The 23,273-nt window shown below is 52.7% G+C and overlaps 1 protein-coding gene across 1 annotated transcript in view; it reads right to left on the bottom strand.

The window, feature by feature from the left end:
- The window catches only part of CASKIN1 (CASK interacting protein 1), a 102,950-nt gene that overhangs the window by 1,611 nt on the left and 78,066 nt on the right, over positions 1 to 23,273 (bottom strand). The window contains exons 9-19 of the mRNA XM_033166721.1: positions 21,356 to 21,450; positions 18,502 to 18,619; positions 13,511 to 13,621; positions 11,956 to 12,077; positions 10,806 to 10,893; positions 8,311 to 8,408; positions 7,530 to 7,640; positions 6,616 to 6,717; positions 5,568 to 5,706; positions 2,104 to 4,233; positions 270 to 669 (exon numbers count right to left, since the gene is read on the bottom strand). Coding sequence (XP_033022612.1) covers positions 270 to 669; positions 2,104 to 4,233; positions 5,568 to 5,706; positions 6,616 to 6,717; positions 7,530 to 7,640; positions 8,311 to 8,408; positions 10,806 to 10,893; positions 11,956 to 12,077; positions 13,511 to 13,621; positions 18,502 to 18,619; positions 21,356 to 21,450 — 3,514 coding nt within the window. The remainder of the gene's footprint in view (positions 1 to 269; positions 670 to 2,103; positions 4,234 to 5,567; positions 5,707 to 6,615; positions 6,718 to 7,529; positions 7,641 to 8,310; positions 8,409 to 10,805; positions 10,894 to 11,955; positions 12,078 to 13,510; positions 13,622 to 18,501; positions 18,620 to 21,355; positions 21,451 to 23,273) is intronic.

Here is a 23,273-nt window from a genome sequence, read left to right as displayed (position 1 = left end):
AGTAAGGCATCAAACATTAAAAACTTCCCCATACAGGGAAGTATACCAAAGGAAAACCAAAGAAAGAAAACCAAAGCTGCTTTTTCTGAGTCTCTTTAATGGAAGCAGATCACTCAGGAGGGCTAGCCACCCTTCCCTGACTCCCACCTAGTACCTCTATTCCAGCAGCCTTTTCTTCCTACATGCCCTGGCTCTTCACTTTTGTTTTGCTCCCATCCCTCCATCGCCACCACCATTGCCCACTCGCCCAGCCCAGTAAAGGCCCTTACTCTGCTGCTTGCCCATCATCCTCTTGCTTGATCTTTTCCTCCACGGCTTGCAGAGCGGCAGCGAGGGAGGCGCTGGTCTCCTCCAGCTTCTGGTGCACGCTCTCTGTGCTGATGATTTCTACCGACGGCCCAGCCATGGAAGAGCGGGGAGGCTTGACTGGCACTGTCTGAGGGGGGCCCCCGCCAGGCGACAAGGGCTTAGCCGGGCTGGAGCACAGCGAGGGAGGCGTGCTCGAAGGCTTGATGGTGGGCGCCAGCTGCTTGGCAGGCGATGGCGCAGGCGTGGAGCTGGCACTCGCCGACTGCAGGGCAGCGTGGACCTTAGGCTTGGGCGCCGTTGGGGGTGGCGTGGGCTTAGGAGAGATGGGCGGCGGTGGGGTGCCGTGGACACGCTTCACCTCTGCGACAGAGAAGAGAAAGAGAGTCGCTTCTTTGCCACTTCCTTACATGCAATTTGCCCTTTTCACAGCTGCTACACACTTGGGTCAATGTCCATTAATTTCAATGAGTTTAATCTGAGTAGCACTAACATTGGATACAACTCCCTGACTCTCTAAGGCAGGGTCCTGAGGACTCTGATCTCTTTCTAGGCTTAAGAACATAATCAGAGCCAAAGGCCAATTCAGGCCAGCATCCTCTTCTCACTGTGGCTGGCCAGATGCCTATGAGATGAGAAGCCCAAAAGCGGGACCCGAGTGCAACAGTTCCTACTCCTGCAAGTTTCCGGCAACTGGCATTCAGAAGCATACAGTTGTACCTTGGAAGTCGAACGGAATCTGTTCCGGAAGTCCATTCGACTTCCAAAACGTTCAGAAACCAAAGCACAGCTTCTGATGGGCTGCAGGAAGCTCCTGCAGCCCATCAGAAGCTGTGGAAGCCGCGCCAGATGTTCAGCTTCCGAAAATCATTTGAAAAGCGGAACACTCACTTCCAGTTTTCGATTGTTTGGGAGCTGAAACGTACAAATTCCAAGGTGTTCAGCAACCAAGGTAGGAATGTACTGACTTCAACCATGGATGTACCACCACAGTGATCAGCGTTAGTAGACTTTGATAGCATTATATCTCAATCAATTTGTCTATTCTTCTTTTAAAGCCAACTAAGTTGCTAGTCCTCCATACATGTTATGGCAGTGATCTCTGGAAGGCAGGAAACTCGTAAGAAGAGCTGTGAAGCTGGATCAGGCCAAAGGGGTCCCATCTAGCCCAGTAACTTGTTCTCACAGCGGCCAACCAGGTGCCACAAAGGGGAGCCCATAAGCAGGACCTGAGTGCCACAGCATTCTGCCTGCTTGTGATTCTCCAAGAACAGAGGTTAGATGGCCATCTCTTCTGCAGTTCCAATTCCTGTACTGTAGGGAGTTGGGGAAGGTGACCCTTGGGGGTCCTTTCCAACTCTACAATTGTGTGATTTCCATAAACTGGTATTCATAAGATTGCCCACTCTGACAGTTGGAAGCAGAGTATAGCCACTATGGCTAGTAGTAACTTATTCCATCATTAATATTCTGTCTTTACCACATCAGCAAAGTATTTGCTGTCTGAGACAACTGTGCATCCTCTGCTGCATTCAGTCACCAGAGACGATAGCCTCAAACCAAGCTCCCTCCATCCCAGCCTGCTGACCCCGGACACCTGCAACTTCCCTGCCTCGGCACAGACATCCATGAGAATATGGCTACACCAACTGCAACCATAGCCACTGAAAGCAGCTTAGCGGGAGTGAAAAGGGCAATGGGAAGGAGCAGAGAAGTGGTGAGCGGGTCAGGAAGGCTCCCTGTTGAGGGAAAAGACAGGTTAGTTTCTTTTTTTCCCCTATGGCAGGGCACACTTACCTGGACTGCCGGGGCCAGGAATCGGGACCTTTTTGGAAGTGGGCGTGGGAGGCCCAGAGACTTTCTGGGGAAGGACCGGCTTGGGCGAAACCGGCGGCTTGATGGGCCTCTTGGGTTCGCCTTCTGAAGGGAGCTGGGCTGAGGTATTGTCACATTTCTCCTGCTGATCAGTGAGGGCTGTGGCCTCGGCGCCACTCATCTCGGAGGCCGGCCGGCGCTTGATGGTGGCAGTGCCGTTCTGGTAGATAGACAGTGGCGCCAGTTCATGCTCCTTGTCTTTAGACTTCGGCCGCCTCTTGACCGTGTCCGACTCAGTCAGGCTAAACTTGACGCTGTCCTGTTGGCTCTGCTTTGCACGGATCCTCCTCTTGAGAGTGGCACTGGCCTCCACCTTGGAGAGGTCCCCGTGCCGGTGGGCCAGCGACAAGCCCTCTCCACCTTCAGCCTTGGCGACCCCCATCTGCCGGGGCCGCTGCTTGATCGTCAGGTTGCCCTCCTCGGCAAAGGGAATGTTCTCGCCAGAGCTGTTCTGCGGGGAGCCTCCACCGTGCTCCACCCGCAGCCGCTCCATGGGGCCGCCATCTTTGCCCGTGTCCGACTTGATGCTGTCGGAACGCTCACGGCGAGCTGCGGCAACCAGCCCCGTCACAGGGCCGCTGATGGTGCGCCGGCGGTTCACCACTTCGCCATCTGGCCCAATGGCATCCTTGTGCTTGACAGTGGCCAGGACAGTGGCAACGCGGGAGTGCTCTGGGCTGGCTGGGTGCACCGCGACGCCAGGTTGCAAGTAGTAGCCGTCAGGGCCCTTGCCAGCTCCGGGTGGCTTCTGCAGAACAAGACCTCTCCCTCCGCCAATGGACGACATTTCTAACATGGCAGCGATGCTCTTCACACTCCCAGCGCTGCCAGTGTCCACTGTGCCGCCAAAGTCGCTTGCCCGCCTCTGCTGGTGCTCCTGGGGTGGCTCCAGGCCCTCCTCCCCTTCCTTGGTGAAGTCATCGGTCATGTTGGTGCTGGAGATGGCCGAACTGGAGCGTTTGGGCGGCGGAGGTGGAGGCCCCTTCTTCTTGGGCCGCACCGCAAAGGACTGGCTGCGGTTGACGTTCTTATCGCCACCCGACTGTGCCCGCACCGAGTGGCTGCGCCCGACTCGCCGTTGCACAGTGGCGTAAGGCACAGCGTCCGGCACCAGGAGCTCGTCCCGTTCCTGCTCACTGTCCGACATGGCGTAGCGGTTCAGGCTGTGAGCCCTCTTCTTCGGCCGGCCTCCCTCTTCTTCCCCCTCTGTGGCTTGAGGCGGCAGGCACAGCACGGGCACCGAGACAGGCAGCACAGGCACAGCCTGTGCCAAGGGGCCTGCTGTGTGGATGTCGCCCTCCATGGGCTGCGGCATGACGTAAGCAAAGCCCCTGTGCGTGGGGGACTGCGGCAGCGAGCGAGGAGACATGGGGCGGTCTGACTGCGGCAGCAGCTGTGGCGTGGGCTTGACCTTGGCTGTGGCGTGTGGCACGGAAAGTGCCTGTGGTGAGGATGGGCGGGGCTTGGTGGGTGTCTGCGGTGGAGTGTAGTGGCCCGCAGAAGGGGGGAACGATTGCCGGGGCTTTCCGGGAACTGGTGGCACGCTGGCTCTCTTGATGCTGTGTCCGTGCCGGAGACTCCGCACCTCCTTGGGCAGGGTGGCCGGGCCTTCCTTCCCGTCCTCGGCCAGGAACTCCTGGCTTTTGGACATGCTGGTGCTGGTGGCTTTGGGTCCATCTCCCAGCAGCTCCTGGGAGCTGCTAATCTGCTTCGCTCTCCCACTCAGGCTGTTCTCATGGACGAGGCGGGAGGAATGCCGGAAGGGCGGCGCCCCTTCACGGAAGTGCCCCACGTGGTTGACCTGTTTTTCCGTCCCCCCCTCCTCACTGGTGCCCGTCATGGCCACCTGCAGCTCGTTGCTCAGCTCACTGTCCTGGAAGGTCTTCATCTTGGGAGACTGGCACTCGGCTGCCTCCTGCTGAGGGGGTTCTATGGCCACTGAGTCCTGTGGTGCCCCTTTCTTCTTCAGCGTCCCCGACTCGTACTTGACGTACTCGGCCTTCTGCAGCTCTGCCAACTTCTTCACTGCTAGCATCAGCTTCTTCTGATGGCCTGAAAGAACATGGGGGAGAGAGGAGGGCGGGAATGAGTCTGTCTCTTTACACAAAAAGCCCAGCCAGCTGTTCAAAATCCCGAGAATCTGCAAACCACAACGGTGGGAAATGACATATTGCAGAGGGTTGGACCAGATAACCCTTCAGGACACTTCCAACTCTACAATTCTATGATTTTGTGATTCTATATTTTCTTTTATTTCATCAGCTAGGAAAACACTCAGCTCAGTCCTTAAAACATTACTTAGAATTTGCTCCAGGGAACAGAGTCACTTTTTTCCAGCCTTGTACCACCAGTCATGAACTGGATTGAGCCAAGCCTTCTCTTGCCTGTTGGAGGGCATCTCTCTTACTCCTAGCTACAAAATGCACCATGGATGGATAGGGGCCTTTTCCTGGGCTTGGGCTTGTCTATCAGCAGCAGCAACAACTTTATGTGGCCACTTAACTTTTCCCTGGCATTTAAGGCAAACTCCCTCTCTGCCATTAAAAAAAAAAAAACCCTGACCCTGTGTCCATGGGTCTAGCTGCAGTCCTTTTTCATTTACCCTCAACACACAATTACTTCTTTTGCATGTAATTCTAAGCCATGGTTTGTTTAGCCTGATTAAGGTCTGTTTGAGCAGCCATACTTCACACAGCAGGCAGGCTTAAGCATGGTTTTCTTTCTGGCAACAAAGCCACAATATGAAGGCATGCTTTGTAGTTGGCTTGTGAACTGCAGGGCTTGCTTGAACAATGGTTTGGTGTCACGTCGAAATCCAGGAGTGTTGCTTAACTGTTGTTTGGTCACCCCACCCCAAATGTTCACCAAGCTACAGAGGCAAGACCAGCTGAGGAAAAAACCCCAAACATTTTTTTGTGGGGGGAGACAAGCCAGGAAGCTGGTTTGCTTATCTGTGAGAAAACCCCGGTTAAAACAAACCATGACTTAGAATAATGTGTGAATGCAGCCACTGCAACATCCTTATTGTGTCATTTTTTCCATTTGTCCTCCTTTTTAATGGCATCTTCTAAATAAGGCAAAAGAGAAGACTTTTTTAAAGGGCAGGTAAGAGAGTTTGTAGATCTGGCGTGTCACACATTCAACTGGACATCCCTGCTGTGCTCAGACTAAATTCTCATTGCAAAAGCAATGTCCCGGGCAATCTGAGCCACCCTCCCTGCCAAGCCCACACTTTCCCACAAACAAAGCATGTAGGTAGGTGGCCAGGATGCACACATGCAAAATCACAAGACATGCTGCACTCCTCTACCCAGCGCCTTCACCCCCCAAATGCCCAGAGAGAGAGAGAGAGAGATAGAATCAGGTTGGGATCTGCCTTTTCTCACCCAGCTTCGTGATGCCGATCTCCTGTAGGTCCTCCCAAGTGATGTCAGTGATGAAGTCAATGTTCTCATAACCATTTTCCACCAGGACCTTGTAATACTGTGCCAGCCCAATCATGGAGAGCCAGAGAGCCAAGTTAGCCTGGGGGGGGGGGGACAGAGGACAAATTATGCACACGGCACTCCCTGAATCACATCGTAACTGGAAACACCAGAGCTCTGAAATCAAACCTTGGTGCAGTTTGTTTTCTCCCTGAATCCATGGGTTGTTTCCACAGTAACAGTTCAGTCTTTGGGCTGCCATGCTTTGGAATCTGTTTAATGGAGTATCCAAGGTACCTTGTTACCAGATCATTGCCAGCCTGTCTATTGAAGCTCTGTTGTGCCATTTTGAGAAATATGCACCTTTAATTACACACTTTCTGCTTGCAGCTTCCACCCTTTTTATTGCTTTCTGAAGAACAGGACAGCAGGATTAATAATTCACAAGAAAGTTCCTCTTAAATAGCTGTATTAATTGCCCCTTATTGTCAGTTTCTATTTCTGCAAATGGAGGTTTAGTAGTGGCTTCCTCCAGTGATTAAAGATTCTTTCCCCAGTGCTTCCTCACCATGGGAACAAGAACATGTATAACATTCAGGGTAATCCAAAAGGTAATTTATTAGTAATACTGCATTACACTGAACTGAGGGGAAAGGCAGAAACTATAAACAGGAAGCTTTTAATTCATGTTTCAAAGTCCTTTGATGACTTCTGATTCAACATTGTAGCTGGATACTAACTATGAGGAAAGAATTTTCTGGATAATAATACAGTGCTATATTAAGTGATGTATGGAACAAGAATTTTAATTTTGGTTCCAGCTGATTGCAGAAAAGCAGTGCCTTAGCAGCACTTAAGAGAGGCCGAGTGCAGAAGCAAACATGGGGACCCAAAAGTGACGAGGAGACACCCTGGATTTTTTCTTGGTTGGTGTAGGCTGGGAGTTACCACCTCAAGGTAATGAGCCTGAGATGGTGACCACTCTGTGTGCAAGAAAGAAAAGGCTTACTGGCTTGTACTCTGGAAGCCACTCGGGGATATTCAGGCTGTTGATCTCTGAAGCGATCTTCTTCCTATGTCCTGGTTTCGTGACCCCAATGGCAGTCAGGTCCTACGGCAAACAGAAGAGCCACTTCTTACTAGGTGCCACAAAAGCAGGAAGCAGAACCCCCAAAGAGGAATCAGTGGGTGCCGCAAAGAGTCACCCATCAATACAGGAGGGTCACTGGCAAAGCCTTGAGGGTTCCTTTGAACCCAACCAAGTTGTCCACTCACCCGGCTAGCGAAACGTGGCTCGTGGACCGAAGGCAAAGACCGAAAGCAAAGTTAACATCATAATTGCGTACAGAATGTGGCAGAGAAGTGTTCCGGGTGCCAGCCATGTCCTACAACAGGAGGCTCGTTTGGGCTGCCCCCACCCACAGTCTCCACCCAGTTTTCCATTTATCAGAAAAGAGTGTGTGTTGCTGGAAAGGAACTAAAACTTGATAGAAGAGATTCTGTAGGCCTACTGTGTAAGGCACATTTGCAAGCAACCAGGGAAGAAATCCAAGATCGTTTCACCGTGCAGCTGATACTTCTTTTTATATGTTAAAATATATTACCATCTAAGCCAGCATACCCCCAACCTGGTGTACTCCAGATGTTTTGGGCATGCTATTTGGGGCTGATGGCTGTTGTCGTCCAAAAAAAGCTGGAGGGCACCAGGTTGGGGGAAAGCTGATTGAATGCACAGCATATGTTACGTTGTTTAATATCCATTGCCAGGCAATATATAGAAGACAAATTTACCTGGCAGGGATGCATTGCACACCTGTAAAATTAGCCAGCTCCTAACACCAGAGCTTTGTGTGAAAGAGAGCCTGCCATTCCACCATGTGGCAAACTCAGCTCCCTCCCACCTCCCTCTTTGCCAGCCCTCACCTCTGGCGTCATCCGGCTGATGGTAGGGATGTCATACCCAGCATTGATGAAGTTGGAGGCATAAAGCTGCAGCTGGAACTTGTATAGCCACTGGTAGACAGCCTCTGAGCTCTGGCAGCAGGGAGATGAGCAATTATTCACAGCTATTTTTTAATCCACTTGCAAATTTCCTACCCTGAACCCTTGAAAAAGGGAGGGCTAGATGCTTAAATGAACCAATGCAGCACTGGTGGGCGCTGGTGTGTACACCAATTAACCAATGGTGCTTGCAAAGGTCTCAGTAAATTTCCCCTCAAAAATCCGCAGTACACAGAAGAATATTTCCTCTTCCTGCTTCCTTCCTGTTTCGTGCTGGCGCAGCCCCACAGCAGCCATTTTGTGGCATGTCGCGCCCCTGTGGCAGCCATCTTGTGACTGGTGCCTGCGGCTCTATTATCAAAATTCCACTGGCCCAGAAATTCTGGCAACCCCTGAAATAAACAGGACTGTTCTCTTTCTTTATATCACACATGAAGTTGCGCCACCAGCTCCCTGCTCTAGCACATTGCAATTCTTGTGATTCGGAGTTTACAAGCACAGGTGTTTGTGAGCCGTGGGCCCTTGTGCTGGTAAAACCCAAACCAATGAATTCAAATTACTGGACAAGAGTCCCTAACAAAGCCTGGACTGCTCTTCCCCCCAAAAAACTTGCTAGCAAGTGTCCCACCTACTTTCCCACATGCCTGCGCTATTCCAACAATACCAGAACTCTAGCCCCCAGCAGCGAGTTTCTCAGACTTGCCTTCCCTTCTGACATGGGCTCCACCTTCTTCACCGTCTGCTCGCTGTAGGGCTGCCCTGGGTATGATGAGGTGCCCAAACTATGCGTCCGAGAAGAACCTGGAACGAAAGCAGGCAGGGAGGCGGTGGGTTAGCATTACGGAGAGGCCCGCTGGGACCCTTCACACAAAGGCCAACAGCAAAGTGCAAGGATGCCAGGTTGCCCACCACATTTCAGATCTTGGGAGAGCAGTGCTGGGCCTGAGAGGGGCCTCATCAAGAGCCCCTGGTTTGTCAACCTCTGAGCAACATTTGAAAGTGGCTCCCATCTGCATCTCCGTCTCTCTCTCTCTCTCTCTTTCTCTTTCTCTCTGCCATAAGAATGACAGACAGGACATTTATTGCCCTTGAGCTCCCATGAAAGCAAATGGCAAGGTTGGTGTCCAGCTGTCCATGCATCAAGTATCACGGACAGGGGCATCTTTCAGCCTCAGGCCCCCGTGGGAGAGGCAAAAGTGGGTGCAGCAACAAATGCGTGTTTTCATTTTGTGCAGTAGACTACATTCCTGCCGTGCAAAAGTCGAAGGGGTTTCTATGTATATCTACGCAAACAGAGACACCTCCCTATCAGAAAGGATGACATCAGAAGAGCCTGTTGGATCAGGCCAGTGGGGGGTCCGGCATGCTGTTCTCACCCTTGCCAACCAGGTGCCTGTGGGAAACCTGGAAGCATAATGGCACAAAGGGCAATAGCTTAGCAGAAGGGAGTCTGATTTGCATGTAGAAAGCCCCCTGCCTTAAAGCACAGTGAGCTGCTGCCAGCCAGTGTCGCCAACGCTGAGCTGGATGCACCAATGGCCTGAGGCAGTAAAAGACTGCTTCCTGCATTCCTTAAAGGACCACAACTCAGTGCCAGAGTGCCTGCTTAGAGTGCAGAAGGTCCCAGGTTAAATCCCTGACTTCTCCAGGTAGGACTGGGGAAAGCCTCCCTGCTTGAAATGCTGGAGAGCCCCTGCCAGTCGGTGCAGACAGTACTAAGCTAGATAGACCAAAGGTCTGACTCTGTATAGAGGCAGCTTGCTACAACCCTATGACATGTCCCACCCAGGCAAATGGAGCAGGGAGAGGGAAGGGTTTGGCCTGGGGAGTGACGACAGGGATGATCCTGTGGGAATTCAGAGGGACAGGCAGGGAGTCCAGGGGGTGGGGGCAGTGGGGGCACATTGAGGTTTCTCACCTTTGACCTAAAGATAAAGAGGGAGCTCCAGAAATTCTGGGTTGGAAACAAAAGGCTAAGTCACTGTCCTAGAAGCAGGGGCCTGGCAACTGCGTCTCCACAGTGGGGCAGGGGTGGAACCAGTCCAAGATGGCAGCCAAGGTGACCTTGAAGCTCCCCAGTGAGGAATCGGCGCTCTCTTTCAGCCAGCAGGCATGCAACCCCATCCATCTGGATCAAGGGGGCAAAAGGCACCCCAAGCGTCCAAGAGAGATCTTTGGCTAGACGGGTAAGGGGCTTGGGTCTCTTGGCGGGTGTTAGCCCTGACAGCCCCCCACCCAAAAAAATAAGAAGACAGACTCTACTCCAGAAGCTGCATCTTCCCTTTCAGAGTCCCAGAAACCATCCCTGGCCGATAAGCAACCCTTTCTCATGCTGGAGAACCTCCCTGGAGCCCCCGCGGACTGCTGAATCTCCATGCTTGAGTGGCAGAGCAAGGCTGGGGAGAAACTTATTCCACTTTGGAAAAATCAACCTGAAAATGCGACACACAGAGACACACACACTCCCGGGACGCAGCCGTCTCGGCATTCCCACCTGAGTCCTGCCTGAAAAGGAACATGTGCAACATCACCCTTGAGAAGCAGGCAGAGCTAAAGGGGGGGGGGAAGCGCCATCTGCCCTTCTCCGCATTCCCCGACCGGGAACATCACACTTCTGAAGGCGCTCTGCCACCAAGCCGGATTCACCGTGCCAACAAGGGAACAGGAACCATCGTTCGTGGGGGTGGGGGTCCGCCGAGACCCACCACCTCCTGGCGAGTTGAGCCTGGGGGACCTAGCAGAGACCTCTAGGAAGCGGGGTCCTCATCAGTATTTCAGGGAGGTTGGGATGTCTGAAGCTCAGAGGCCCCTCAAAATAGAATACAGATACACGGGTTGTTGGTTTTTCCGAAGCGGGGTGCAGGGAAAGGCAGACCAGCCAGCGATAAACAGCAATCGGGGTCCAGATTGCTCCTTCGCTGGAGGTTGGAGGACAGCCAGGGAGCCAGATTGTGGGGTGGGGGGCTCTTTCTGGGACACACAGGCACCACCAACCCCCCCTACCCTCACCCTGGCAGCAGCCTCCCCACCCCACCCCAATTTCCCCCTACTAACCAAAGCAAGCGAAGGCATGGCAGCAGCAGAGAGGAAGGGTCATGTTTAGCTCGGAAGGTTCCCCTGCAGCTCGTCAAGGAAACAAGGTGGGGGGGGGGGAGACCCAAAAAGGCTCCGGCGGATGAGCTGTGAGCATCCACGCACCTGCAGGCGACTCCAGTGCTTTGGCAGGCCCATCACCCACGCCGGATTCTTGCACAGACGCCTTCTGGGAAAGGACGGTTGCCAGAAGCTGAGGAATGGCAGGCGGTGGGGGGGGGGGGTAATTGAGAAAAAAACACACACACTGTTAAAAAGAAAAGAGACTGCAAATAGGGTACTGGAAGGCAGGGGGGAAACTGGCAGCCCACCCCCCAAAAGATCTAAGACTCTGTTGGCAAAGCTACCCATTTGGGTACAAGAAGGAAAACAGGTGGCACAATGGCACGGCTGCTTGGCATGCGTGCCTTGCAGCACAAATTTTAAAAGAGGCTTCCGGTATCTAGAAAAAAGAACGGCTTGGGGGGGGGGGTGCAAGGAAGTCTCTTTCTCTCTTTCCCTCCTCCTCCTGGCCCACTTTTTGCCAGGGAATGGAATGAGCCCCTGGTCAGCTTGCCAAGTAGTCAGAAGAGGTGCACCAACGCAGGCTGCGGGCACCAGGGGGCAGCAGAGGACGTGCAAAACTGCCAATGGTATCTAAAGCTATTTTCACTAACCTGGTGCCCACCCCCCACCCCTCCCAAATGTTTTGGACTGCAGCTCCCATCAACCAGCAAGGCTGTAGTCCAAATCCTCTGGAAGGCTGCCCAACTCAACTTGCAAGGGCGAAAGCTTTCTTGGGACGTAGCTGAGCTTGTTTTTGAAAGCCAGGGTAGTGTAGTGGTTCGGAGTGAAGGTCCAGGACCTGGGAGACCTGGGTTCGAATCCCAGCTCAGCCGTGAAGCTCACTGGGCGTGACCTTGGGCCAGTCACTGTCCTTCAGCCTACCCTACACCACAGGGTCGTTGTGAGGATTAAATGAGGAGGGGGGAAAACCTCTTGAACAACTTGGAGTAAAAAGTGGGATATAAATGCGAAGAATAATAATAATAATTTTAAGCGCTGGGATTCAAACAAGTGGGTTTTTTTGTTTTGGGGAGGGGAGGGGAGATAATCCTTGCATCTCAGACTCTCTTGATGATGATAACATCACTCCGAACATGCTTCGAGGCACATGATCCTTTTAGAGAATCGTGGAATCATAAGAGCTGGAAGGGCCCCTGCGGATCATCTAGTCCAACCCCCCGCAATGCAGAGACAACGTAGGCAAGCTCACCTTGACACCTTCCGAGCCCGGGTGCAGGGGGGCATGGCCTCCGCTGCTGGTGCTTTGGCCGCTCCCCGAACTCCGCCCACTGGCCACGCTTCCCGTGCTGCCCACACTGCTGCGGTCGCCACCTAGCCAACAGGGAGGGGAGAGGCGGTTAAAGGCCCAGAGGGGCGGCGAGAAAATAGCCCAAGATAATGAGCCTGACTTGACTACGGCATGTTAGGCATTTGCCTGGTAGCCACGGGTGTAGAGGTGTAGGAAGCCGCTCGGGCACCCGGAGCGGCAAACACGACGTGCACCCAGGGGCGGGACATCGCTATGTAGCGTGCATGCACAGCGTCGCTACGTATGACTCATGCGTCACTATGTAGTGACACTGCGCATGTGTGCTACATAGCGGGTTGCCGGCACCGCATGAACGGTGCCAGGATCCTCTGCTCGTGGCTGCGGCCGCGAATGGAGATGTTCTACATGCAGCTGCAGCCGCAAGCAGAGGATCTCGGCACCGTCCATATGGCGCTGGAGTGCCGCCGGCGGCAAGCCGCATGCCTTCTCACCCCCGGAGAAGTGACGCAGGGAGCGCGCCGCCCCCCGCTCCCCACTTGGTACGCCCTTGCAGGGGTGACCACTGGGACCGCTACATACAAGGGAACTGTGAGTCAGCAAGAGGAAGGATCTCCAAGCAGAGAAGCCAAGCAGGCTCCTCGAGGACGGAAAGCCTGTCCTCTGCACTCAAGAGTGGGAAAGAAGCTCTCTCTCCACCCCTCCTCAGCCAACTCTCCTTCTGCACCGTCCTGATTCAGCCAGCCCAGGACAAACAGCTCTGCACCTCTTGACATAAAGGATCAGAGGTTATCACCATGAGCGAAGGGGATGAGAGCAACTGCACGCCATAAAAACTGCCAGGGTTCAAATCCCCACTAGGCTGTGAAGCTCACTGGGTGGGCCACTCGCTGCCTCTCAGCCTACCCCACCTCACAGGGTTGTTGTGGGGATTAATGAGGAGGGACAGAACCATGTAGCTCCTGGGAGAAAAAGGTGTGGTACAGATGCAACAAATAAATAAAACTCGGGGTGGAGGGACCAGGTGTCGTGGCAGACACACAGCTGTTGCCAGTGAAATCTCATTCTCCACCCCCACAGGAACATAGGAAGCTGCTTCACTCCAAGTAAATCTGTTGGCCCATTAGTCCACACTGGCTGGCAGCAGCTCTCTGGGGTTTCAGGCAGGGGACCTTTCTGGGGATGCCATTGGGAACTGAACTGGGGTCCTTCTGCAAGCAAAGCAGGCACTCTGCCACTGAGCTGCAGCCCTTCCCAGGAGCTTAGAAAGCTGCTGCCTCATGATTATGACCACTGAGTCATCTAGCACAGTATTGTCTGCACTGGCTGGCAGCAGCTCTCCAGGATTTCAGCCAGGATTTAATCTGGAGATGCTGGGGATCGAACCTGGGACCTTCTGCATTGCAATGGAGGTGTCCTGCCACTGAACCCCAGCTCCAGAGTGCTGGACCAGATGGGTTTCTGGCCTGATCCATCAGCGCCCTTCTGGTGCTCTTACCTGCGTAGGGTTTGCGAAGCACCCAGATCTCTTCTGGTGGGGCTGGTGTGCCGGCGGATCCGCCTGGTGATGGGGACAAGTGGGACGGGCTGGCGTCAGACCCTCGGGAACCTGGGCCAAAGACCACCGCCGCAAAGAGAGCGAGAACATGAATCATGTCAGCAGAATCCCATGAAGTTGCGTGTGCGCCAGAGAGGAGGGGGCACAAACGGTGGCAGCCACCCCCACAACCAACCTACAGGGTGTGGGGTGTGGTCAGCCTCCCTCCGAGGGGGCACCAATTGTTGCCCAGGGCTCAAAAGAGTTATTCTTCAACAGTTAACTCTTCTCAGCCACTGCAATCCACCAAGAGCATTCTGACCCACCCTGCCCACCCCCCAGCACAGGCTAAGGTCCAGAAGAAGAGCCTGCAGCGGCTCTTTTCACAGCGGCCGGCCAGATGACCCCAATGGATGCCCACATGTAGGACCTGAGAGCAGCAGGAACTCTCCCACCCCACCCTCATGCATTTCTGATGTTCAGCAACTGGTGTTTGGAAACAGTGGTGTCTCTGACTGCAGTTTGTAAGGCTGCTTTGGGAGATGATAGATAGATAGATAGATAGATAGATAGATAGATAGATAGATCAATAAATCACTCTCCTTACCCCCTTGCCCCTACAATAGATCCCTGTGTCTCTTAAGTATAAGATGCTAAGGGCAAAATGTAGGGGACAGGCAGCCACTGCCACCTCCGTGCCCTCAAAGCGCACAAAGCGACATTGGAACTCGCTCCCACAAGAAACAAAATCAAAAATTCTTTCCAGTAGCACCTTAGAGACCAACTGAGTTTGTTCTTGGTATGAGCTTTCGTGTGCATGCACACTTCTTCAGATACAGGCTACCCACCTGTAACTGCTCCCACAAGAGGCAGGGATGGCCACCAACTCAGATGGCTTTAAAAGAGGTTTGGGCAAATTCGTGGAGGGGTAAGAATGTTGAGGGCTACTAGCTAGGATGGCAGTGCTCTGCCTTGACACTTGGAGGCACTTCTGAATGCCAGTTGCTGGGAACCACAGGAAAGGAGAGGGCTCTGGCACTCAAACCCTGTTTCCCACAGGGACCTGATTGGCCATTGTGAAAACAGAATGCTGGGCTAGATGGGCCACTGGCCTGATCCAGCACTGCAGGGCTCCTCTGCTGGCCCAAATAAACTACCATGCAGGCGAATCCTGTGTACATCTCCAGTTGTGTCCTCTGGCCACATGGACGGGGCTAGAAAATGCTAAAGCCCCCAAGTGGAGCAAGCCAGTGCTGCCCTTAAGAGTCCCTAGCTTGGCTCAGCAACCAAGAACAAAACTTTTCTGGTCCACCCGTTTATATGGACATGGATGTTTGTCCCCCGTTGTGCAAAGAGCCACACGCTGGGAGCAAGGCGGGGACTGTTGCAGGGGGGGAGAGGAGGAAGGGGGAGATGGGATGCAGCGATGCTAAAACAAACACTAAAATGGTTCTCAACAGGGGAAAGGGAAGCATTTGCACTCTGGGGCTCACACCTCACTCAAGTCATGCTACACCTCACATTGCAACCCTCCTCTGCCTGTAACACAAGCCACACCTTTGCACATCTTCATTGCAGCCCCAAGCACCCTGCTTTTCTGAGTCTAGGGTTCCCACCTTTGTTCTTGCAAAATAAAGGAGAGGGCAGTGTGGGGCAGTTGGGGGACATTTGTTTTTGTTTTTTTTAATCTGGTGCTGAAGCAATCCATTGCAATTTATTGTAGCCAAACAGGATGGCCCTTCTGCAATTCGTCACACACACACACACACACACACACACACACTCACACACACTTGTAAATCTGTCTGTGCTTGGCTACCCAGAGCTTAAACACATGCCATTTCATACACCCATTCAAACACATGCATTTTGAGAAGATCCCTAACTTGGCACACAGAGAGGAAGTGAGAGAGGAAAGACCTGAAATGCAGGACAGAACTGCATCAATACAGGATGTAGCACTTGACATTGAATTACAGGGCAATCCTGTATTATAATGGGCCTAGGTGGCAACCCTACAGTTTCTACCCCAGCCTGGGGCTCTCAAGATGCTTTAAACTACAGTTCCCATTAGTCCCAGCCATCATGGCCCTGGGATGCTGGATCTGATGGGGTTTGCAGTCCAGAACATCTGAATGACTCCCAAGTTGGCAAAAGCTGTTCCAGCCATTCTGCCTTTGCTGCTTCTTACTCCTTCTCCCTCCTTCTGCACCTTAGACCTGGAACTGCTCCCTCCCTGGAGATGGGGCCCTGCCTCTCCCTCTGCCCTCCACACCTTGAATTCCTCTTCAACACACACACAAAACCTTGGACTTCCATCTGCTTTGATGAGTGGCAACATTGCAGGGTGTTGGGACTAGAGAGATGAGTCTTTTGGTCCCTTCCAGCTCTCCAGTTCTATGATTCTATGAACAAGGAAGTTTTTGCCGGCAGATTTTGCCAAGGAGTATAATAAAGAAGCCTCCTTTGGAAAAGTAACTTTTTTTCCCCAAAATGCATTCAGGAGTGCCAGATTTTCATTCTTTCGTCTTGTCCTTGGCTTTCATCATTCACAAAATACTGCCCCGCCCCCCAAATTGTGCAATCTCATTTGCAGAAGTGTGTGGGTGTAATATTGATTATTTATAGGGATTGGGGGCAATGGGGGCGTTCATCAGCAGCAGGGCTCCTCTGGGTAGCTACTGGCTGCCAGCTCCCCTCTCCCAGAATGTCCCTGGGAAAAACACTGCAATAACGATGATGATGATGATGATGATAGGCCAGGGATCTGGTTGTATGTGTGTGGGGGGGTGAGGGTTTCATATCTCCCCAAGCCACCCAAAATTTCAAGCCAAGCAGAGAGCTTTGGAGAGCTTTAAGCTTGGCCAAAATTTAAGACTGTAACTTGCTTGGGGCAGAGACCTCTCTACTCATTTACTTTGCTTGGCAAGCCCCTCTTTGCACCGTGATATTACCAGACGTTGCATAAATTAATACAGTGGTACCTCTGGTTGCAAACGGGATCCGTTCCAGAGCCCCGTTCGCAACATGAGCAGCGCGTATCCTGAAGCGCTGCGTCTGCGCATGTGCGCGACGCTATTCAGCGCTTCTGCACATGCGCGAACCACCGAACCCGGAAATAACCTGTTCCGGTACTTCCGGGTTTGGCGCGTTCATAACCCGTGATGAACGCAACACGCAGCGTTCGTATCCAGAGGTATGACTGTATGGAGATCATATAAACAGAACCGTAAAGTTGGAAGGTATCCGAAGGATCATCTAATCCAAACCCCTGCAATGAAGGAACCACATATTGAGAATCCCTGACAGATGGGCCAACCAACCTCTGCTTAGAAACCTCTGATAGAGAGTCCACCACCTTCCGAGAGAGTCCATTCCACTGCCAAGCAGCTCCTACCCTCAGAAAGTTCTTCCTACTGTATAGCCTTGTAATTTTTTGTTATTTTCGACCTCTCTTGCAAGCCTGAGCTTGTTCCAAACTTCCGACCTCCTCCTTCCAAGTGTTGGCTACATGTGTATACCCTTCCTTTGTGATTTCCCCTTTCTTGCATGTTCCCCTTTCAAACCTCGGCTCTTCAGTAAGCTCCTTATGCAGCCACACTAGTTTCTTCTGATGCCTGACCCACATGCACATCCTTGGACGCATGCATACACAGAGAGCAGAACCTGGATGAGGACGGGGAATGAGAGGAATGCAGGAACCACCCCCCCCCCCCGGGAGCAACCCAAAAACATGGCAAAAGCACAAATCAGAAGCAAACGAAGCGATGCAGGACAGACTACCTGGGACGGCGCCAGGCCCTTCCACAGCGCCGTGGGGGAGCCGGCGGTAGCCAAAGGAACTGAAAAGAGGCTGGTGGGGATTTGGTGGAGGTGGAGGCAGGAAATGGACCTGATGATGGGAGGAGGAGGAGGTGGTGATGGTGGTGGTGGTGGAGGAGGAGGAGGAGGAGAAGCAGGAATGGCCGTTAGGCACCGAGGCCCCTCCAGCCGGGAGGGAGATTGCTTGAAACTGCCCTGGGTAAGGCCCAGCGTCCCACGGACCTGGCAATAGAAACAACAAGAGGCAAACCGTGAAATGGGTCCCGCAGACCTGGAGAAGGAGGAGGAGGAAGGGGATTTTTAAGCTGCCTATCAAAGTTGGAAGATAGGGAGTCTAGCTCCATACTGTCAAGCACTGACTGGCAGCAGCTCTCTGGGGTTTGGGGCAGGAGACTTTCCCCAACCTTTTCCTGTGTGGCTGCTTTCCACTGAGTCAGACTACCGACCCACCTAGCTCAGTGCTGCCTACACAGACCAGCAGCGGCTCTCCAGGGGTTCATATGGGGCTCTCTCCCAGTCTTACCTAGAGACGCCAGGGATTGAACCCAAGACCTTGTACATGCTACTGCCCTTCCCATTAGGAATGTAGGAAGCTGCCTTAGACCAAAGGTCTAGCTTGGTGTATCTAGCTCAGTAGTGTCGACACTGACTGGCAGCAGCTCTCCAGGGCTTCAGGCAGGGGACATTCCCAGCCCAACCCTTCTGTATGCAATGCAGATGTTCATCTACTAGCCAGCCTGTGATCCTATGGAAACCACACCTGCACCCACCTCTGCCAGCTACAAAGAGCCATAATTGTTAAGATTGGAAGGGACCTGAAGTCAGCTAGTCTAGTCCAACCCATTGCAATGCAGGAATCACAGCTGAAGAGAGTCCTGGAAACTGGGTGGGTCTCAGCAGGAGGAGCTCGAAGGTCCTACGTATGCTACAAGCTCCCTTGCATTCCCAAAGAACGGCCATTCAGGGTGCAGAATCGGAGTTGCCTCCGCTCCGAACTTCCCCTTATTGACTTGCCTTATGGCAATGAACAGAAAACTCCAGGGCCTCCGCCTGCAAAGGGCCTCAGGGAAGAGGCAGGTCAGGTAGAAAGCGGTAGGACAATAATAGCCCACATAGGGAGGAAGTCTTGCCTGTTCGTTTGCTGATTGCTTCGACGAGGGTGGAAGGGAAGTAGCCCACACGGTCATTGCCGGTCCGGTTGTCGTGGATGCAGCCTTTCCACCGGCCGTCGGCGTGCTGCTCCAGGACCTGGGAAATTGGGGTGGTAGTGGGGGGGTTAGTAGAGAAGCGGGGGGCCAAGTAATGGGACAAAATCACCTTCAAAGTGGGTTGCCCCAGAGCCTTGACAACAGGTTGGCCATGGGAGCTAGAAGATGCCACCCAGCCTGGGATGTTTCAAGGCCTCGAAGCCCCAGCCCTCTAACTCAAAAAGTCTTCCCTCCTAGCCCCCGAGGAGTGTGTCCTAACTGCAGTTCCTCGGTAGTGTGCCAGGGGGAGCTGGTCCATGTAGAAAGTAGCCTATGGTAAGATTTGCATTCCTTGCTCCGCCCTTTTTGTCTCTGGCCACGCCCACCCATCTTTGGCCCCCCCACCCCCCCCCGACAGCAATGTCACCCCCAGGCTGCCAAAAAGCTTTTCCATCCCTGACATAAATCCTCTGAATGAGGGGGGAAACCAGGGTAGGACCCTCCAGGTGTTTCATAATAGGATTGGGGAGAGACCTGGGTTCTAATTCACACCCTGGGCTGGTTAACCTTGAGCCAGTCACTACAGAATCATAGAACTGTGGAGTTGGAAGGGACCACGAGGGTCACCTAGTCCAACTCCCTGCAATGCAGGAATCTTCTGCCCAGTGTGGGGCTCGAACCTATGACCCTGAGATTAGGCGTCTCATGCTTTACCGACTGAGCTATTCCAGGTCCCATCAGCACCGGCCAAAGATCAGGGATGAGAGGAGATGGGATCCAGCAACATCCAGAGGATGCCACATCTCAACCAGGCCTCGTCTTTGGTCCAGAACAGTGCACTGCCAAGGCTGGATGAAGAGCTTTTCCCAAAAATTCTAATGCTTAGATTACTGCGGTCCACAAGTAGATGGCTGGCTTGAGGCACTTCAGGCAACGCAGGTGGCTAATCCTAAATACAGCTACAATAGCAGCAGGTGCTCTAACTGGCAAAGCTATGGATGTTGCTCCAACACTTTCACACTCTTTGGCTATCCTATATATAGGAATGGGGCCAGTTCTTCAAGCTGAAAGCATTTTTGCAATCTCTCACTTTGCCTGGTGGGTGGAACCCTCTGCTACCTTGTCTTTTGGCTTCTCCCGCACCTAAGTGATGGGGGAGGCATCTCCTGAGAGGTGTCCAGGACCAGTAATACACTCTGAGCAGGCAGTATCCAAGGGCACCTGGGGAAGGTATATCAGAGAGAGGCTCTGCCCAACATAGAGAGGGAGGTGGGACTCCCAGGATATCCTATGTATGGCACAATCACATCTTGGGTAGGGGCTACATTCCAGTGATGTTGCGCATACACAAAAATGTGTGATGTAAACACAGAGCAGCCAAACACAACACTCCTAGAGAGGACATGAAGGTAACTCAGTCCTCCAGGCTTAACTTCCTGTTTACCTGGACTGAGTTACAGGAATCAGAAGTAGGTGTGGTCTTACCTGGGAACCACATCCCAAAGATCATTCCCCATTTTGCCTCGTCTTTTGAAGAAGCAGCATGCTCTCTCTCAGCCTGCAGCTGAGAGAAGCAGAAGTGAAGCTTCTTTCCTTATGGAATCAGCTTCACCACATGTAAATATGTTTATTTAAGTTTATCTGCCTCTTTGAGCCTGTACTGTGACTCTTGGATGTCTGTGAGTAAACTCTTTTATATCCAATAATCAGTACTGTATTGTGTCTTTGCTTTTGAGAGGGATATAGGGGAATACACCAGGAATATATATATTATTTTAGGCTTTAGCAAGCCTGTGCAAGCGCATCTGCTGTGTGTGTTTTAAAAGGGAATGAAACTCTGCTAAGTTTGGAGCTTGCTCACACAAACTGGGATTGAGATATATAAATAATATATACTCATCCACACTCCTAAACATTCCCACAAAAAACGCCTATATTAGAACTTGCATGTGCATCCTTACCTTCCACAGCCAATGCACCAACCTGGCTTTACCCTCTGATTCCCCAGCAACCAGCAAGGTAGAGAGTATAACAACTCTCCACCTGGATTACTGGGCAAGTCCCGCTCAGGGTGCAGGCTCTGGGGGCGGTCTTGCAGGGCTACCCAAATTCCCAAAAGATCTGGCGACAGCACCCCTGAGCAGGGCTTGCCTGGGAAACAAAAGCTCTTTTTGCTTGCATTTAATTGGCCAGCTTTCAACCACGCAAGGTTGTTGTTTTTTTAAGCCAAGCAGCGCCCGCAGGTTTCAAACCGCTGTAGGCGATTGGAAGATCCAAGCAATACGTTGGTCAATGGGAACCACCGGGCTAAGCTGGCCCCAACCATGCAAAGTTGGACTTGCACAAGTTAATTGTGCATACAATGTGGTCGTACAATGTAGGAAGGGAGTCTTCTGCAAGCTGAAAGCGTTCCTGCAATTGCTCGCTACACCTAGTGAGCAGAGTCCTCTGTTCCCTTCCTTTTGGCTCCTTCTGGACACAGGTGACAAGGGAGGTATCTCTGCCTCCTGAGATGTGGCCATGTCTAGTGCAACATCCCCCTTTGGGCAGGCAAGGACACTCCCATTATCCAATGGTGCTGGGGTGAGCATGTCAGAGGTGACAAGAGAGGGAGACAGAACTCCTGGCTCCCCTTGCAGAGATGAAGGAGACAAGGGAAGCCCCTGCTGCTCCCTCTCGGATCCTCTCTAGCTGCATTCCCGGCAGAGGCCCCCACATCTGGCTGCAGTCCTCCTCTGGGTCCTCAGCTTATCTTCCATTCCTGACTTGGTCAGCCCAGGACAACAGGCAAACTCACTGTGATGATGTCACCGGCTTTGACGTTGAGGCTGGTCAGGTCGTAGTTGTTGCAGTAATCTTTCATGGCCCTGACCTGCAGGGCGGCGGAAGCATCTAGGCAGAGACAAAGGTGAAGGAGGAGGAGAAGGAGAAGGAGAAGGAGAAGGAGAAGGAGAAGGAGAAGGAGAAGGAGGAGAAGGAGGCAGTTGCATGCATTCCAGGGAAAGAGGCACCGGGGCTCAAGGCTACAGGGAAGCAGGGCTTTTCCACCCAAGGACACTTCCTCTGAACCCTTGGCAGGGCTAGCAGAGGTTGTGTGTTGGTACTCTGTACATGCTTCAAGGCACTGCTTTACTTGACCAAGGAGTGAGGCAGATCTGGGTGATTTTCAGTAAAAGGCAGTGTGGTGTAGTGGTAAGAGTTGTAGTTTAAGACCTAGGGGACTGGGGTTCACCCTCAGCCATGGAACTTGCTGAGTGACCACAGGACAGTCTCCCAAGCCAGACCTACTTCACAGGGTTGTTGCGCAAATAAGAATGTAGAGCCATGGATGCCTCCTCGGAGGAAAGGTGGCATATAAATGTAACAATGAACAATAAATAAATGGAAGATGAAGGATTTGCAGCTTCCCATTGTTTAGCAACAGGAAAACCAAAGCTATTTGTTCCACCTAAGTAAATTGATGACCCAGGAAAGGTGGTTTGTGTGAAAGGATTGAGAGCTCTGGTTCTGAAGGCAAAGCCCTGCATTCAGAACAAGCTCAGAGGCACCTTGCCCTTTAATAATATAGCTGTAGATCTTTTGCACCTGGCTCCAGGTAGCAGATGTTTGTGTCCTAGCAAAAAAAACGAAGCAGACCTTGCAAGCCTGACGTCTGCCTGGCCGAAGACATTTGGGGAAACCGTGGCAGAGAAATCTAATTGGAAACCTCTCCTGACTAGGGAGGGAAGAAGGCGCCAATTCCCATTCTGCCCTGCACCTGTCACGCACAACACGGTTTCATTCTCCTACAGTTCGTTCACCTTTTGCCCCAAACTCAGTGGCGGAGCATGTGCCCGCACTGCCCAAGGCGGGCATGTTCCCAAGGGGGGTGAGGGCGTGCTCCTGAGGGGCACGGGCGAGCCGGGTGCCCTCCCTCGCGTGGGCTAGCCACACACAAACCGATCCCGCTTCCGTCCTTTCCCCTTCCCGCTGGCCTGCCTCCTTCCCATCCTCTCCCCTGCCTGCCTGCCTGCCTGCCTCCTCCAGCCGGGAGCACGGCGCACTGCCCACCCATGACTCCCGCACCTACCGCCAGCAGGAAGGAGGCAGGCGATCGGGAAGGGGAGAAGAAGGAACCGGCAAAGCAGCTCCCCCCCCTTCCCCCTTACGGCTTGCAGTAGGCGTGGGAGTCTGAGTCGCGGGCAGGTGGCGGAGCACCGAATGTCACCCCCACTTAGGGATGACACCCGGAGTGGTCCCCCCCCCGCACCCACCTTCCTCCGCCAGTGCCCAAACTACATTGTTCATCCTGTTGTTTCAAAATTACATAACTTGTGTAATTACATAAGTTACGTTTTCATTCCACCCTGTTCATTTCAATGCAAAGGAATGCAAATTGGTGATGGTGGTGGGGTGTGTGTTTGTGTTTATAATTTGAGGACTAAAATCAACAACAGCAGATGCCAACTATATTTGCTGGGTTAATTTCTGTTCCAGACATGGGGCAATTAAGTACACATGGGCAATCTGGGCTCCCGTTTCTCTGGCATTCTCTTGTCCTGCCCGGGTGTGCAATTGGCTAAAATGAGGTGTTGCACAGGTATCGCCCTCCAGCTCCTAGCATTTAGGAATATTCCAAGAAGAGACTCAGCTGGGAGCGGCAAAATGTGGGGCACGTTTCTCTCCCTGCTCTACAGATTAAACCCACTTGGAAAACAAACTGTTTGCTCATTGCA

Source organism: Lacerta agilis, chromosome 13 (assembly GCF_009819535.1).
Source record: "Lacerta agilis isolate rLacAgi1 chromosome 13, rLacAgi1.pri, whole genome shotgun sequence".
Taxonomy (NCBI): domain Eukaryota; kingdom Metazoa; phylum Chordata; class Lepidosauria; order Squamata; family Lacertidae; genus Lacerta; species Lacerta agilis.
Note: the sequence above shows the minus strand (reverse complement) of the source record. Positions and strands in the feature narration are given on the sequence as shown.